The 12,668-nt window shown below is 45.6% G+C and overlaps 1 protein-coding gene across 4 annotated transcripts in view; it reads right to left on the reverse strand.

The window, feature by feature from the left end:
* The window catches only part of PRKACA (protein kinase cAMP-activated catalytic subunit alpha), a 149,976-nt gene that overhangs the window by 40,783 nt on the left and 96,525 nt on the right, over nt 1-12,668 (reverse strand). For all 4 annotated transcript variants that reach the window (XM_082253295.1, XM_082253294.1, XM_082253293.1 and 1 more), the window contains one exon: nt 5,584-5,645. In XM_082253295.1, the coding sequence (XP_082109421.1) occupies nt 5,584-5,645 (62 nt within the window). The remainder of the gene's footprint in view (nt 1-5,583; nt 5,646-12,668) is intronic.

The following is a 12,668-nucleotide window of genomic DNA, read 5'->3' on the forward strand; positions in this document are numbered from 1 at the left end:
AGAGGAGGCAACACTCTGACTAAGGCCAAATCTACCCAGATAGTCTAGTTTTGTGGATGGAACCGGAGCAGTCTTCTCAACCGAGCTTCCTCAGAGATCGCAAAGCAATCTCCAAAGTGTTCATCATAGCAGTCGGTTCTGCTTGCAGAAAAAAATTGTCCTGGTACTCCAGTACAGCGATCCCCCGCTGGATGCAGGAATGCTAGCACCAGCCCCAACACTTGTGAAGACCCGAGGATCGGAGGCGAGACCCAAGGTAAAAACGGCACAAACTGATAATGCTTCTCGCCCAGGGCAAAGCGGAAGCAGCGCTGGTGACTGGCACATATTGGAACGTGAACGTAGGCATCCTTGATGTTGATAGAAGCGAGAAAATCCCCCAGATATACAGTATCTCACAAAAGTGAGTACACTCCTCACATTTTTGTAAATATATTATATCTTTTCATGTGACAACACTGAAGAAATTACACTTTGCTACAATGTAAAGTAGTGAGTGTACAGCTTGTATAACAGTGTACGTTTGCTGCCCCCTCAAAATAAACAAACACAGCCATTAATGTCTAAACCGCTGGCAACAAAAGTGAGTACATCCCCAAGTTAAAATGTCCCAATTGGGCCCAAAGTGTCAATATTTTGTGTGGGCACCATTACCTTCCAGCACTGCTTTAACCCTCTTGGGGCATGGAGTTCACCAGAGCTTCACAGGTTGCCACTGGAGTCCTCTTCCACTCCTCCATGATGACATTACGGAGATGGTGGATGTTTGAAACCTTGCGCACCTCCACCTTCTGTTTGAGGATGCCTCACAGATGCTCAATAGGGTTTAGGTCTGGAGACATGCTTGGCCAGTCCATCACCTTTATCTTCAGCTTCTTTAGCAAGGCAGTGATCGTCTTAGAGGTGTGTTTGGGGTCGTTATGTTGGAATACTGCACTGCGGCCCAGTCTCGAAAGGGAGGGTATCATGCTCTGCTTCAGTATGTCACAGTACATGTTGGCATTCATGGTTTCCTCAATGAACTGTAGCTCCCCAGTGCTGGCAGCAATCATGCAGCCCCAGACCATGACACTCCCACCACCATGCTTGACTGTAGGTAAGACACACTTGTCTTTGCACTTCTCACCTGGTTGCGGCCACACACGCTTGTCACCATCTGAACCAAATAAGTTTATTGTGGTCTCATTCAAACAGGACATGGTTCCAGTAATCCATGTCCTTAGTCTGCTCCTCTTCAGCAAACTGTTTGCAGGCTTTCTTGTGCATCATCTTTAGAAGAGGCTTCCTTCTGGGACGACAGCCATGCAGACCAATTTGATGCAGTGTGTGGCGTATGGTCTGAGCACTGACAGGCTGACCCCCCCCCCCCCACCCCTTCAACCTCTGCCGCAATGCTGGCAGCACTCATACGTCTATTTCTCAAAGATAATCTCTGGATACGACTCTGAGCATGTGCACTCAACTTCCTTGGTCGACAATGGCGAGGCCTGTTCTGAATGGAACCTGTCTTGTTAAACCGCTGTATGGTCTTGACCACCATACTGCAGCTCCGTTTCAGGGTCTTGGCAATCTTCTTATAGCCTGGGCCATCTTTATGTACAGCAACAACTCTTTTTCAGATCCTCAGAGTGTTTTTTTCCATTAGGTGCCATGTTGAACTTCCAGTGACCAGTATGAGAGAGAGAGTGATAACACCAAATATAACACACCTGCTCCCCCATTCACATCTGAGACCTTGTAACACTAACAAGTCACGTGACACCAGGGAGGGAAAATGGCTAATTGGGCACAATTTGGAAATTTTCACTTAGGGGTGTACTTATTTTTGTTGCCAGCGGTTTAGAAATGAATGGCTGTGTGTTGAGTTATTTTGAGGGGACAGCAAATTAAAAAATTCTATACAAGCTGTATACTCACTACTCTACATTGTAGCAAAGTGTAATTTCTTCAGTGTTGTCACATGAAAAGATATAATTAAATATTTACAAAAATGTGAGGGGTGTATTCACTTTTGTGAGATACTGTAGGGACGTCACTACCATGCGAATGGACTCCATTCTAAACTTCTGTACCTGCACCAAGCAGTTCAGCACCTTGAGGTCCAGAATTGGACGAAGCTTGCCTTCCTTCCAGGACACTGTAAAGCTTGCCTTCCTTCCAGGACACTGAAAATATCCCGAAGCTGGAACCATCACCCCATGAAGTAACAAGTCTTGCACTGTCCCAAAGTGACCCCGTAAACGATCTGGGGACAAGTGCAGGTTGGAAGGGAAGAACCTTTCCAGGAGGAAAAGCTCAAAACTCGATCTTGTAGCCGCACCAAATGATTTGGTGGACCCACTTGACCTGTACCCAGAGAGGTCCAGGGATCCAGAAAATCTGCGAAGATGTCCCCCTACCCCAGATACGGGTGAGGGCGCCCCTTCATGCAGAGGAAGTCTTGTCCACAGGTCTGGAAGAGCCCTCGTGGCTTGCCAGACCAGACCAGGTCCTCTTGGAAGCTCCGGGGTCTGAAGGACTTTTATTCCTTGAGGGACGAAAAAGGCATCTAGGACGGGGCTCCTTGCCCTCAGTAGCCTGGGGAAGAAGAGACCCTGAATGATGTCATTCAAGGAAGCTTCAAACAGGTGATTCCTCCCAAAAGGGGAGATCAGATAAGGCCTTCTTAAATGTCTGGTTTGCAGACCAGCATTGTCAGCCAGATAAGACGCCGAAGGATCACTGCTGATACAGACAGCCTAAAATCAAAAGGAGCCGCATCCAAAGAGGCATCATAAAAAAAAATGCAGCCCCTGGATCAACTGATCCGCCAGCTCTGCAAAGGCAGGAGGAAGCCGTTTCCCCTCCAGGACCCGGCGTAAAAGTTTAGCCCACTCGTTAAAGTTTGTGACACCAGGGCAACAGTAAATGCCTAAGCCAAACCAGCCATAATGAAACATATGGCGGGCCAGAGCCTCCACTCTCCTATCAACTGGATCTTTAAAGGTCAAGGGACTCCTCAACTGGAATTAAGGTAGCTTTATTTAACCTGGAAACCGGCGAGTCCACTACAGGTGGGACTGTCCACTTTTTAAGCAGGGAATCCTTATAAGGATACCGCATAGCATAACCCCACTGTTATGTGGCAATGTTGTCAAAGCAAGCGGGAATGGGGAACACCCCCGCCACAGTGGAGGACCCCCACGTTTAAAATTTCAAGCTCTGACACAATCACTGCATCCACCAGCGCCTTTTCATGCATGGCTAGAGGAGCAGAGGAAACACCCTCACTGCCTGAGCATTAAGGGTGCGTGGACCCAGACACAGTAGGGTGACTTGTGTCCACGGCAGCCGAAAACAGATTCAGGATCTGATGGACAGATGAGGCAGAGGAGGGTAGTGGACGCTATATACTAAGGTCACCCGGAAAAACATAACAATCAGGGGAGTGCCGCCAAATACGATCCCGCAGGGGTTGGGTGGGGGGGGGGGGGATTGGGGGGCGCTGACCCACTGGACCCTGCAAAAAAAAAAAAAAGGGGGGGGGGGTTTCCTTTCGAGCCCCTCCATAGAGGTCCGCACAATAGGGAATAGCCCCCCCCCCCTAAATGGGGAACTCGGGGGGTCCCACCGGCTTAGGGAAGGGGCCCACATCCACCACAAAACCCTCCAGGGGTAGAGGGGGGATAGCTACTTACCATACCAGGAACATGGTGGGCACCACTCCTGACAGACCACTGCTCCATCGAGATGTGGGTGGCTGTCGGCCAAAAGGAACGCTGCAACTCAGGCCGAGGCCAGGTCATATGCGCCCTTGCAGGCCAGCGCCCATCAAGTGGGGCTATGTCGCGGCCGATGTAGCGCAGAGCTGAGGCCTGCACACGCTTGCTGGCCAGACTAGGGGGACCCTCTGGATCTAGATTATCCAGTCCTTCGCCCAGTCCGGCAGTTGATCGCAGATTCTCACAGGAACAAAATAACAGATAGGAAAAAAAGCCATTTAAAAAGGAAAAAAATTGCCAGGACCAGAGATCCCAGCAAGGAACTAGGTCCTTACTCCTGACTAGGCACAAAAAAAGAGTGCCTATAGCTGAGTGGGTGTATACCCCCTGGGACTGCCCATTGGCGTAGTCAAGCTTTTTCCTGCCTAGTGTCCTACTCCTGTAGGGGGCAGTATAACCCAATGGTTAAGAAGAATCAGGAGCTGTGTCCGTCAATGAATTAAAGAGAAACCTATCTATCAGTTATTAAAGCTCAACTCGTCACCAGAAGCTTTTTTGTGTAAAGGGCAATTGAAGAGTCAGTTGCCTAAAAAAACCCACCTCCCATGATGATCACTCTTCCCGCAATTTATCTTGTTAACATGCCAGAGGATGAAATGCTTCTACTGTACTTCCACCCTGCTAGGATGTTCATGCTGCACATCTCATAGACCCAAGTGCTATGGTTATGCCTCCGCCTCTCTCTCACCTAGGTCATTCACAAAAAAGAAGTCTGGGCCTGAGTGTTTTGTGAATGGTAGAGAGGAGAGGGAGGCTGAGACACAATTGTAGCACTGGGGACTATCAGACCTGCACAACTTACATCTTGGGGGGGTGAAATTTAGCAGTACTCCTCAACTCGTTTATACATATTTTTTACAGAAATTGTGGATGAAGGGATCCAAAAATTTTACCCATGAGTTTATCATCCCAAAAAGAGGAACAAAGAAAGAACAAGAAAACCGGGTGGTCTAGGATGGCTTATTGGTAATGAATAAAAACTACAAAATTATAAAATATAATTTAATATAAACAGAGCTTAAAATCTCCCAATAAATGGGTTTAAAGAACACAGTTCATCGTGTGTCATTTAACCACTTACTTACTGGGTTTATACCCACCCCCCTCCTGCCCAGGCCAATTTTTGGCCTTCAGCACTGTCGCACTTTGAATGACTATTGCACGGTAATGCAACACTGTACCCAAATTCAAATTTTTATCCTTTTTTTCCACAAAAATAGAGCTTTTTTTCCGTAGTATTTAACCACCACTGGGTTTTTTTTTTTTGGCTAAAGAAAACAAAAAATGGCTGAAAATTAAAAAAAAAAAAAAAAAAAAAACATTTTTTTAGTTTGTTATACAATTTTGCAAACAGGTAATTTTTCTCCTTCACTGATGTGCATTGGTAAGGCTGCACTGATCGGTGGCATTGATGGGCACTGAGGTGGCACTGATAGGCAGCACTGACAGGTGACACAAATTATGAGGCACTGATTGGCAGCACTGTAACAGAAGCCGGTTACCAGCCATCTTCCTTTCTCCTCATGCTGACTGCGTGAGCACTGATATGATGCCCAACCAGGATAGAGCAATCGCGTTGCGGCCGTCATTTTGCTATAGGACGGGCGGGAAGTGGTTAAGAACTAAACAGTCTCATCAGACATTCTATACTATGAGTAGATAGCAGCAGCAGGAATTTCAGACCAGAGATAAAATACAGTTAACCCTTAGGTAAATGTCCCTTTCTGTATTAAGCAGAGTGGAACCCATACCATAGAAATTGTCCCTGTGTATGAAATAGGAGATGCAATGTGCACAGCGTGTAGAACTGTAGAGGTGTTACCTGTGCTGGGTTTTCCCATTTCTTCAAAAAGTCTTCCTTTGCTTTGGCTAGGAATTCTTTCACTGCAAAGAAGAAGAAGAAAAAAAAATAAAGTACCTGAGGAAGATTCTAACATTTTAAAAATGTTAAAAATATATACATACTGTATAAAATAATAACTCAACAAAACCTCTAAAAACAAAAAATTTAGGAGGTCCTCCAAAAACACTAATTGGACAGGATATCACACATACATTCGTGCAGGCTGTGAGAATTTTGGCTGTAATTTCTGTAAAATACTAATTCCTATGATTGTCAGCTCCACCTAGTGGCAAAAATGCAATACAGTATTCTGAAATTACTCAATGAGAAAACTATACTGCATTTTGGCCACTAGATGGAGATGAAGATCATAGGAATTATTCTATTACAGAAATTATATCCTAAATGTTTGCGGCCTGCAGGAATGTGTGTGACATTTGACCAACTAATATAAGTACACACCTTAATCGTACAAGGGAACTGTTTTTTCTACCAAAGGAATTGTGTGAAAACATATCTGGCTTGCTGATTGGACAACAAAGAAGCAGCAGAAGCAGGCAGAATGGGGTCATACTTCTGCTCACTCCTCCTGGAAGAACATGTGCATTGCAGCAGAGCCTGATTGGCTCCTAGAGCTGCCTCTCCATGTATCAGTGCTTCTGTCCAGGGGATTACAGGACGTTGTGATTAAGACGAAATTCAGGCGCTCACATTTTCTGTATTTAAACATACATTTAGTGAATTGTTTAAATTATTTCATCTATAAACAGACACACACCAAGTCATATACACACTCACCACTTTATTAGGTACAGCTGTTCAATTGCTTGGTAACACAAATTGATAATCAGCCAATCACATGCATTAGGGCACCTAGACACTGTGAAGATGACTTGCTGAAGTTCAAACCACGCATCAGAATGGGGAAGAAAGGGGATTTTAGTGACTTTGGACTTGGCATGGTTGTTGGTGCCAGACTGGCTGGTCTGAGTATTTCAAAAACTGTAGATCTACTGGGAATTTCATGCACAACCATCTCTAGAGTTTACAGAGAATGGTCTGAAAAAAAATATCCAGTGAGTGGCAGTTGTGTGGACGAAAATGCCTTGTTAATGTCCGGAGAATGGGCAGACTGGTTGGAGATAATTAAAAGGTAACAGTAACTCGTTACAACCAAGGTAAGCAGAATACCATCTCTGAACGCACAACACATTGAACCTTGAAGCAGATGGGCTACAGCAGCAGACTAAACTGGATGCCACTTCATTCAACTAAGAACAGGAAAATGAAGCTACAATTTGCACAGGATCAACAAGACGGGACAATAGAAGAATGGAGAAACCATTGCCTAGTCTAAAGAGTCTCAATTTCAGCTGCAACATTCAGATGGTAGGGTCAGAATTTGGCGTAAACAACATGAAAGCCTCGACCCGTCCTGCCTTGTATCGACGGTTCAGGCTGGTGGTGCAATGATATTTTCTTGGCGCACTTTACACCCCTCAGTATCAATTGAGCATCGTTTAATGCAGTGGTCCTCAACTCCGGTCCTCGGGGCCCACTAACAGGCCAGATTTTAAGTATTACCTTGGGGAGCTGCAGACTAGAATACTGCAATCACTGAGCAGCGAATGAGATCACCTGTGATGTAATTTAGTTATCTTTCAAACCTGGCCTGTTAGTGGGTCCCGAGGACCGGAGTTGAGGACCACTGGTTTAATGCACCATGACAAAGCTCAAATCATGTCACCACTGGTGTCTTGAACATGACAATGAGGTCACTGTACTCCAATGGCCTCCACACTCACCAGATCTCAATTCAATAGAGCACCTTTGGGATGCGGTGGAACGGGAGATTCATATCATGGATGTGCAGCCCACAAATCTGCAGTAACTGCATGGTGCTATCATGTCACTATGGAGGAAAATCTGAGGAATGTTCTCAACAACTTGTTGAATCTATGCCAGGAAGAATAAAGACAGTTATGAAGGCAAAAAGGGGGTCCAGTGGCCGGTCAATATCCTCTGTTTGGACTGTAATTAAGAAATGGCAGTCATCAGGATCAGTGGAAGTTAAAGCAAGATCTGGAAGACCAAGAAAAATATCAGACAGAAGAGCTCGCAGGATTGTGAGAAAAAATTCAAAACCCACGTTTGATTGCACGATCCCTCCAGAAAGATCTGGCAGACACTGGAGTTGTGGTACACTATTCCACTATAAAGAGATACTTGTACAAATATGGTCTTCATGGAAGAGTCATCAGAAGAAAACCTCTTCTACGTCCTCACCACAAAAATCAGCGTTTGAACTTTGCAAATGAACATATAGACAAGCCTGATGCATTTTGGAAACAAGTTCTGTGGACCGATGAGGTTAAAATTGAACTTTTTGGCCGGAATGAGCAAAGGTACGTTTGGAGAAGAAGGGGCACAGAATTTAATGAAAAGAACATCTGTCCAACTGTTAAGCATGGGGGTGGATCAATCATGCTTTGGGGTTGTATTGCAGCCAGTGGCACAGGGAACATCTCACGAGTAGAAGGAAAAATGGATTCATAAAAATTTCAGCAAATTTTGGATGGTAACTTGATGCCATCTGTGAAAAAGCTGAAGATGAAGAGAGGATGGCTTCTACAAATGGATAATGATCCTAAACACACCTCAAAATCCACGGGGGATTACATCAAGAGGCATAAACTGAAGGTTTTGCCATGACCTTCACAATCTCCTGACCTCAACATAATATAAAATCTATGGATAGACCTTAAAAGAGCAGTGCGTGACAGACAGCCCAGAAATCTCAAAGAACTGGAAGACTTTTGTAAGGAAGAATGGGCAAAGATACCTCAAACAAGAATTGAAAGACTCTTGGCTGGCTACAAAAAGCGTTTACAAGCTGTGATACTTGCCAAAGGGGGCAGTACAAGATATTAACTCTGCAGGGTGCCCAAACTTTTGCGGACGCCATTTTTTTGTTTTCTGTTATTTTGAAAGTGTAAATGATGGAAATAAAATCTAACTTTTATTGACATACAAGAATGTCTAATCTGTAATTTGATGCCTTTTGGAGATTTTTCATCTTTCCTTGGCTTCTTTATGTACATGAATACAAATTTTTACCTGGGGTGCCCAAACTTTCGATCACCACTGTAATATATTATCTATATCTATCTATCTATCTATCTATATCTATATATATATTTTTTTATTTTTTTCCCCTTACATCCCTCTGGAGCTCGCCTTTAAAGCAAACATACCATGGAAAAGACTGCTGCCAGCTACTTAAGAGAATGGCAGTTGCCTGGCAGTATTAGTATATTTGATGCCTGAAACCAGCATGCAGCAAATAAAAGTCGGAAATCCTATTCTTGCTCAGGGCCAGTGAATCAGGTGGTAATGATGTAAAATCCTCAAGAATGCTTCTTCCAAAGAGTCACCAAGGGCAACCTACATACTGTATTTCTCTAACAGCCAGTTCCCTTAGTCTGAATTGAGAATGAAGATTTGCTATGTTATAGGGAACATCCAGAAAAATAATTGTGCCTAAACATCACCTTGCGTCTGGGATTCCTCCAGAAAAGTAGCAGTGCGCTGTGTCATAAGTGAATGTGCCTAGGCACTTTGTACACAGAGCCTCATAGCTGTATATATACAATGAGACATCAAAGGCACTCCTGGTATGTGAGTGTGCCTAGGCATTTCTGCACCTACAGCATCATAACCGTATATCTGCAGTGTGAGATCGTAGGCACTGTTGCCTCTGACGGCTGGTCCCGGGAATTTTGGAGTGAGATTCGCTGATGCCACCACTGTGTTGCTCACTGCTTTCCTTGCTGGAGGCTCTGGCATGGGGAAGCAAAGCTCTGCCTTTACCAAAATGGCTGCCACCACAGACAAACAATGCAGAACAAGACATGGCAAGTCAGTACTGGGAAAAGATCAGCTGCAGAGACCAGTAATTTCCCCACTGCTTGCTTTCAGAGTTCAGTTCCTCATGCAGACATTATGAACAACTCAGCTTGTAGCGGTGATTCTTCCTAAGCAGGTTAGAACAGTCTGATTGGTTAAAATGGTTATCACTGACTCTATATTATGGAGTTTCTGAACTGGCAGACGAATGCCGTGCTCAGACACATCCTTCCCACTGGACTGTGTTCCACAGCTGTTCAACATGAGATAAGGAGGTCATCATCCGTACAACAGTGCTGGAAGTTTCCACCTGTCTTACCAGTGTAACATAAATAACGATAATAACATAGTAAATGGGGTGTATGTGCTGAGTAGGTGGACAAGAAATGCCTCATCGGCTCACATGTTCCCAGAGCTTCCAAGTCAGTTTATTAGGGCCTCGGTCCTCAGCAATAGACAATACCTCATTGTATAACCCCCCCACCATCCTTCTCTGTCACAACAGACACCCTAAGGCAGGCAATACATTATACATTTTTTTTTTCCTTAAACAAGCAGGTGGAATGAAAAAAATGGGCAGGCACAGTATGTTGATGGGGGAATCCTTCCCACAGCACTATTGTGTTCTGCCGGTGGGGAGTCTTCCCTACCAGCAGAATAAAAAGATCAGTGTTGCTGGCTAAAACTGACGGCACGGATCGTTCGGGAAAAACCCTACAGGCTGCTTGTACACAAATGTCAATCGATAGATAACTTGTGTACAACCAGCTTGCCCACACATGGATCAAAATTCAGCTGGTCCCTGCTAAACTGGCTTTGATGTATGGCTGGATTTACAGAGAACGGTGCTCGGCGACACACACACACTGGCACCTCTAGAACAGGAAGTCAAGAGAAATCCCCCTAACAGCCACAGAGAGAATAAAATAACTTGGAAAAAGAAAAATGGGATTTTTGACTTACCGTAAAACCCATTTTTCTGATGTTCATTGATGGACACAGGTCCTGATCCTCATAACCACCATTGGGTTATACTGCCCACTACAGGAGTAGGACACTGGGCGTAAAAACAATCTGGCTACGCCTATGGGCAGTCCCAGGGGGTATACTCCCCTCTCTCTGCTATAGGTACTCAAATTAGTTACAAGCAATGTCAGAAGAATTACAACTCCACAGAGGGGTGGGTGCTGTGTCCATCAATGAATATCAGAAAAATGGATTTTACAGCAAGTCAAAAATCCCATTTTCTCTTTCGTTCACTGACAGACACAGCTCATGATCTTCATAACCATTGGGACATCCCAAAGCAGTGTTAAACATAAGGGGTGGGAACAGCAAACAAATTCCCAAGGCTAAACATTAGCCAACCAGGCAACAGGAGCTCAAACAAAAACAGGAGGCCACCTGAAAAAAAACAATACACTCTCAAAGAGGATCAGGTCCTCTAAACAGCAGCCTGCAAAACCTTGCGGCCAAAAAAAGCATCCGCAGATGCCAACACATACACTTTATAGAACTTTGTGAGAGTGTGCACCAACGACCAGGTGGCCAACTTGCAAACTGAGGACTAATGACGGAAGGCCCAGGAGGCACTAAGCGCCCAAGTAGAGTGCGCCTTGACAGGGAAAGGAGGAACCTGACCCCTGATAGAATAGGCCTGAATAACCGTCTGTCTGATCCATCTGGAAATGGTTGCAGAGGAAGCCGACAACTCATTCCAAGGCCCATCCGTGTGCACAAATAGTGAGTCTGACTTTCTAAAAGACTCCTTGGCTGCCAAGTACATATTAATTGCCTGGACCACGTCCAAGGCATGCAAGGCAATTTCCTTTAGAGGTTCAGGTCTGGGACACAGGGTAGGCAACACAATGTCTTCATTCAAATGAAAATCAGAGACAACCTTTAGGAGGAACGACAGACAGGGGCGAAAGAACCACCTTATTTCTCTGAATCACCAGGTAAGGTGAACGACAGGATAATGCCGCCAGTTCCGACACACTGCGCGCAGAGGTAAAAGCCACCAAAAAAGCAACCTTCTGAGACAACGTAAGCAAGGGAATCTCTGGAAGATTCTCAAACAGAGGTTTCGGGAGGACCGGAAGCACCAAATTGAGGTCCCAAGGCAGCAAGGGAGACCGCACTGGAGAAACCAAATATCAAACACCCTGAAGAAAGGTACGCACCAGGGAGTGTGTGGCCAAGGGTCATTGGAAGAAGAAGACCGCCAAAGCCGACACCTGGCCCTTGATGGTACTCCAGGCCAATTTCTGTTCAACCCCCGTTAATTACCTGAAGGAAGGTCAAGATCTGAGCCACCGTGAAGGAGCGAGGATGAACTCAAGAGACACACACACCACAATGTACGTCTTTCACGTATGATGGTAGATCTTTCTAGAAGTAGATTTCCTAGCTTTTAACAGCGTAGGAATCACTGACTCCGATAAACCTCTTATCCTTCAGCACCTGGTGTAACAGTCAAGCCGTCAAAGCCAGTGACTGTAAAGCAGGATGGAGGATTGGTCCTTGGGAAAGCAGATCCTCCCGGAGAGGAATCCTCCAAGGAAAGTCGGTGACCAGCTGTACCAGGATCAGCGTACCAAGCCCAGCGAGGCCAGTTTGGAGCCACTAAGATGACCGGAATCCCCTCTGCCTCGATTCCGTGTAGAAGTCTTAGCGGAAGCTTGAGAGGGAAGGCGTAAATCAGACGATACTGACCCCACAGGGCCACCAGGGCATCAATGACGTCTGCCAGAGGATCCCATGACCGAGCCACAAACCTCTGCACCTTTCTGTTGAGCGGAGACACCAATAGATCCACCATCAGGATGCCCAACCAGATACACAACTGATGAAACACCCCTGGATGAAGGGACCACTGCCCTTTGTCCAGCACCTGCCGACTGAGGTAATCCACCTGCCAGTTTTCCACCCTGGGAATATGTACGGTGGAGAGGGCTGGAACAAATCATTCTGCCCACCTTAGAATGCCAGCTACCTCCAGGGCCGCAAGGACACGTCTTGTGCCCCCCTGTTGATTGACACTGGACATCCCTGAAGTCGAACTGTCCAATGGTCCAGACACAGCCTGATCGCTCAGAGTTCCAATACATTGATCGGTAGTCTGGACTCTTCCAGTGTCCAGATCCCCTGAGCAGAAT

Source organism: Pelophylax lessonae (genome assembly GCF_965119305.1).
Source record: "Pelophylax lessonae genome assembly, chromosome: 4".
Lineage (NCBI taxonomy): Eukaryota > Metazoa > Chordata > Amphibia > Anura > Ranidae > Pelophylax > Pelophylax lessonae.